The 6,273-nt window shown below is 33.7% G+C and overlaps 1 protein-coding gene across 1 annotated transcript in view; it reads right to left on the reverse strand.

The window, feature by feature from the left end:
- Positions 1–6,273, reverse strand: part of LOC106473714 (transcription factor Sox-9-B-like) — a 22,712-nt gene that overhangs the window by 10,644 nt on the left and 5,795 nt on the right. Inside the window, exon 2 of the mRNA XM_013934393.2 lies at positions 2,686–2,865. Within this exon, the coding sequence (XP_013789847.1) occupies positions 2,686–2,865 (180 nt within the window). The remainder of the gene's footprint in view (positions 1–2,685; positions 2,866–6,273) is intronic.

Here is a 6,273-nt window from a genome sequence, read left to right on the forward strand (position 1 = left end):
GATTGCGAGTCGAGCGCCTTAACCACCTGGCCATGCCGGGCCTACTTTTATAGAACGAGTAAGAAGGAAGCTGAAATGTGAACTTAATAAAATTCATTCGAGAAACCAGCAGCACTTCATATTGACATGTAAAGAATGTGTTTATTAGATTTCTCTTGCTATTTGTCTGCTCTAATCACATAGCTGTCTAATAATGTTAAACATGAAGTGGATGTTTACTTCGGTAGCACGACACTAAACATGAAATTGCCTGCCGATTAATTGTGAAATTGTATAGCTAATATACTGAATTAAAATAATAAATTATTGTTTAGAATTATTGTGAACAAACTTAAATTCTTTACTTTAAAAATATTCATATAAACTAAAGTATAGTCTTATTATAACATTCTCCTAGTGGGTTATGTTTATGGACTTAGAACGCTAAACTTCGGAGTTTGATTCCTCGCGGTAATATGCCATAGATATCCCACTATGTAGCTTTGCACTTAAATAACCAACAACAGCATTGTGATAATGAAGAATTTATGCATTTGTGAAATGGTTTTCACTTGTCCGTGTGTCTGCTAATGTTACAGTAAGATTAAGGGTTAATTTTACACAAATAGGAATCAGTAAAGTTTCTGGACCAAACCGAGAGTAAAGCTTTCTTTTTGTGCTTCTTAATTAACGTCATATTCACATAACGGCTTATCGACGTTTCTTTTGATTAGGCAAGACCAATATATTTGTTGATGTATTTGAGGAAGAAGATACCTGCAGCTCTGTTTTTGCTGATTTTGGAACATTACAAAGACAAAATGTCAGGATGTAGGTAAGATGTAAGAATGAGCACGAGCATGATGAATTCGCTCAGCCGATGTTGTGAGACTCAATCAATAAATCCATCAAGCGTTTAACTCCTATCCAAAGGTAAAAGTCAGATTGCAACTAGCCAAATGTAAGTTTATCGCCCTGCCATATGAACAAAAATACTACTCTATCGTCGTTACTTTCGAATGTTGTGATACCAGGATAATTTCATATGACAAAGACGTCTTCAATGTCTCTTAGCTCTTTACAGACGAGTCTAAGTTCTTTGTTCATTTCCAAGGTGTTCATCTTTACCTGTGAAGATAGCCTCAAAAGTTCAATGACGATTGCACTGTAGTTAAAACTGCAGCTTCAAGGGCGACTATCGACAATATGAGAAGGCATCTACTAGAAAAATACGTCTTTCACTGGTGCCATTTAATACGATTTTATTTTGATGGAGAATAAATTATTCTCCATGATGGACGTACCATCACAGCTTATTGTGAAAAAAATGAGTCAAAATTTGCTCTGCAACTCAACACTATAGAATAATCTTGGCTATCATCAGAGATATATTTTACATTTAGTTCACCCATGAAACATACTGTATATGGTGTAGAATGCCTTTAAATTGGCAAACATTCTCCAGAACCTTATATAAATGCTCAAAAAAGTATATAGCGACGTTGCAGGACTGCTATTAAAGTTGACATGAATATTTTTATAACACCGATGAAAGAGGCTGTTTTGGAGAGCAGCTCCATTGTTCATAGCTTCGTGTGTTATGATCTTCTTTAAGAACACAGTTTATTTACGTTTTAATAGATAATTATGCACATAACATATGGTAATAATTTATTGATTCCTAATTTACATACTCTAAAGAGAGTTATAGTGTATCTTGTCATTTATTTAATAACATCACGTTATTGCCCTGTTTATGCTACAAAAAAGAAATATACGTTAAGAATGTGATTTATAGAGCACCTTGTCGTGTATCTTGTAATACTGGTTTATTGTCCTGCACATGTTGCATATGTACTTTGTAACGTATTTAGTCAAGCTTCTAGTTACACCGTTTATTATCCTACAAGTATTATGAATAGGACTTTGCGGTTATATTTGTATTGATAACATCCTCCTGCGCCTATTGCATAAAGGATTGTGGTAACCTTCTGGTTTGTAGTATACTTAGTCATGTATATACACACATCAGTTTGTTGTTCTGCACATGCTGTAAAGAAAATGAACGATTTATGTGTGCTGATGCAGTTGTGAATCGTTCAAAAAATCGAGTCATGACACTACGGACAACATGTTTAACACAATCATATTTGGTTCAAGGCGAACTTCCGACTATTCGACAGTGAAATATTGCCACGAAGGGCTGAAGGAAGAAAGATATTCGTACAGGACTATTTTGGAAAATGAAAATCAATATTATAAAAAAAAAACAACTATGACCGACAAACTTAATGTTGATAAAATATTAAACAAGGATTTAAAGTTGGCTAAGGATTACTAACCAAAAGTTAAAAAACTTCAGCCAAGCCTCAAAATTAATGATTATCTTTAATGATTTGTTTGGTTACTGTTAATCGCAAAGTCTAAACCACGGGTATCGAAGTCCGAATTTTACCATCATAAGCTTAAATGCGCTAATTTTAAGATGTTCAAAGAAACAGGGATCACAAAAATAACAAGCGTATATCTAAATACATATTTTTCCTTCTAATGAATAAAATGTATGTTATATTTCAATACTTTTAGTTTGTAAAAGTGTAGAATAATGTGTCACCGCTCTATTAGCAGTCCAAGTTATCTGAAGTTTACCTTCAGTTTGTAATTTTAAGTAAGCACTAAATGTTTCTTGGATGATTAAATTCTCACCTGAACAACACAGTAGCACCTTGAACTGTGTATATGGGTTCTACAGAAGGGATGTTGATACTTTTCATGGGTTTTCGTCGCCTAGGTTGATATTTGTAGTCTGGATGTTTCTTCTTATGAATGACTCTAAGTCTCTCGGCTTCTTCAACAAATGGACGCTTTTCTTCGTCGCCTAGCTGCCTTTGAAAATAAAATAAAATGTGTAAGAAATAGAAACTAACATATTAATGTGAATTACTGAGCTTTCAAACTTTCTAAATCAAAAACCAATTATCTTCATTGACTCTAGTCTAGTAAGTAAACAGTGGTGAATACCCTCACCCGTATCCAGATTCTGGTTCAATTTATTATTATAAATCATAAACCAATTATCTTCATTGACTCTATTCTAGTAAGTAAACAGTGGTGAATACCCTCACCCGTATCCAGATTCTGGTTCAATTTATTATTATAAATCAAAAACCATTTATCTTCATTGACTCTATTCTAGTAAGTAAACAGTGGTGAATACCCTCACCCGTATTCAGATTCTGGTTCAATTTATTACTCAAAAATATTTCTTTCCATTTAGCGAGAATTGTGGCCGTTTTTGTGCACACGTATGATCAAGTTGTATCCGGTTATCTGTTCAATAAATAAAGTGTTTTCGTTTTACTGTGAAACTTGTGTCCAGTCTCCTTTATCAGGTCAGAATTCACTTTAACTCTATAAAACATTTTATACCGAATAGTTTTTAGGAGCGGTTACTATACTTACATATAAGAAGTCAAAGTACCACCATTTCCACAACCTTGCACTGTTGAATCAACATTAGCAGATTTATCACGTGGTTTTTCTCGATGTTTTACTCCAATACCAGTAGAGAAAAGAACGAAACGTAACTCATCTCACCAAATCATAAGCCTCCATTTATCGATTATGTACAGCGTGTGTGATAAGCACCGTTATAGCCATGCTTTCCTATTTACGTATCAGATTCACGGTTTCTCTACTAATTGCTGAGTGTCATGTGTCTTTGAAATGTTATTCGTCTGTAGTTTAAACTTTAACCTGTTTTATAGATAAAAAATTAAAATAAAAATGTTATTCGTTTAGTTTTAGAAGTATGCTTGTTTGCATTTGTACCTATAAGTTTCCTATCAAAAGTTGATTTAAAAATTTGAATTTGATGCGTCATTTTTATATGGTCATCAAGCCTGATCACAGACGACACAGCTACAAAGATGTAGCCACCTAGCCTGAACACAAACGACACAGCTACAATGATAATATGGTCACAAAGCCTGAACACAGGTGATACAGCTACAAAGATATGGTCACTTAGAATGTTTTTCTGATCAAAACTAGTTACCTTTATAAACTAGAAACAAGTCACCCATATATATTATAAATTAAAATCAATTCAGCAATGAATATATTCATTTAATGTATTATTCTTACTTATAATAATAAGAATTCACTGTTTCGACAAGTGAGTGCCCTCACTATTACCGATAGTTTCAGCTGTAATCTAATTAACATCTAATTAGGAGGTTTAGGTTAGTCCTATATCCATATACCAAGCTAACAATACAAATCAATCTTCATAATAAAAATTGTATAATAATCAACATTAAAAAGAACAAAAAGAGACGTATTAACAATTCCAACCAATACTTTTAATGAAGTAACATTTAGTATATATAGAGTTTGATTTATACCAAAACCACTTTGGAATAAAATCCCAGATTTTAGCGTTGTAAGTTCGTAAACTTACCGCTGTCACACGGAAAGTTTGTTTGGAATTAAGCACAAAGCTACGCAATGGGATATCTGTGCTCTGCCCACCACGGGTATCGAAACCCGGTTTCTAGCACTGTAAGTCTGCAGACATACCGCTGTGCCACTGGGGGTCACACGGATAGACAAGAAATAGCATATAATTTATTTACATCTATATAAGTAAACGTCAATACGTGTGTGTGTGTGTGTGTATCTGTTCCTTATACGTTTCCATATTTCTTGATCAATCAGCACCTAACTTTACACAGTGATACAGGATGACATGAGGAAGGTCATGGGGGGTTAGGCCCCCACCCCTATAATTTCATATCTAATTTCGGGAAAACTACCAATGTTGTATATCCCTCAGCATTAGAACGAAACATGTCACCACTGTTGTTAGAATTCTTGAAAACAGTATGTCTTTATTTTCGGTATTGGTACGCTTATGTATTCTTTTATGTTTATTATGTTAAAAAACAGATGCGCAATTTCCTATCCTTTGTTACGAACTGGTTTTTGATTTCATCCGTCCAGGTACTCCTGCTAGTAATACATAAAACACTAGTTATGGGTATTTGAAATAAACTTTATGTAGCATATAAACTGTGCTCTGAACGATTCAGCTGGAATATTTTTTTTTATTTGTATATATATATATATATACAAATGCCCCGTGAGCTCAGAGATAAACCTGAGGGCAGATAATGCTAAAATTCAGAGCTCGGTCTCTGCAGTGTGCACAGCACAGATAGATCATTGAGCATATTTGTGCTTAATACCAAACAAACAAAATACGTACAAGTTAAGTAATAAGAACTATGTTGATTCACTCAAACTTCAGATTTATAAAGAAAATTTAAATAATGGCGGGTTTTATTTTATTTTTGTTATAGTTAATATACAGATGATTTAGCTTTTCCCTGTGGATAAAAAGCACCAACTACAAGAAAGTGATCACTATTTATAAAATTACACTGTATCATATTTATGTCACTTCTTGTTCCCATCGTATTACACCACTCTGTTGTCACTTGCTCTTTATCAAAGTGTAACATCAACAGTGTGTGTTGTTCACCAGTTAGTGTTATGCCATAGTATAAAACTATAGAAAAGGTACATCGTCATATTTCATTAATTAAAATGCTTTTAATTCGTGCAATATGACATTGTTGTTTTTTATAATGCTATATCGATTTTTGCATGAAGTGGCTTTTTGTATAAACATACTATATCCCAGTCTTTATTATTTGTTTAATAATACACCAGTAAATCATTATCCTGTGTTTTGTTGCTGGTATAGTAACAACATATCATTATGTTTTTGATACATTAAAATACCGAAACCGACAAATGATACAATAACATATTGTTACGTATCTGCTCGTTTGTTAATTTCCGGTATAAAATCCTTCCGAGGAACTTCAACGATAAAAGTCCTTCCTTAATTAAAACTAGTTTATTTTTTCTCGATACAACTTTATAATACAAATAATTTCCACATTTAATACATTTGCAATCTCGATAACAAAACACGCACTTTATTTTACCGTCACTACTGCTCGCTTGAGTCAATTATCTGTCTCTATATCTATCTATCTGCAATTATTTCTCTTAACATTGACTGGCTCGACCTCCTGGCACACTTAGAGAAATTGACTACTGTCATGGGTAGTACTTGATGACCTGCTACTAGTGACCTTCCACTCCTCACATCCGCTGGCCTGGATGGGTCTTCCACTACTTCCACAAACATCGGGCTTCCTTGGGAATGTTCTTTTATTCTACCCCAAATTATCTTCTCTGACATTGTGGGTATTGCAGTTG

This window comes from Limulus polyphemus, unplaced genomic scaffold (genome assembly GCF_000517525.1).
Source record: "Limulus polyphemus unplaced genomic scaffold, Limulus_polyphemus-2.1.2 Scaffold6430, whole genome shotgun sequence".
Taxonomy (NCBI): Eukaryota; Metazoa; Arthropoda; class Merostomata; order Xiphosura; family Limulidae; genus Limulus; species Limulus polyphemus.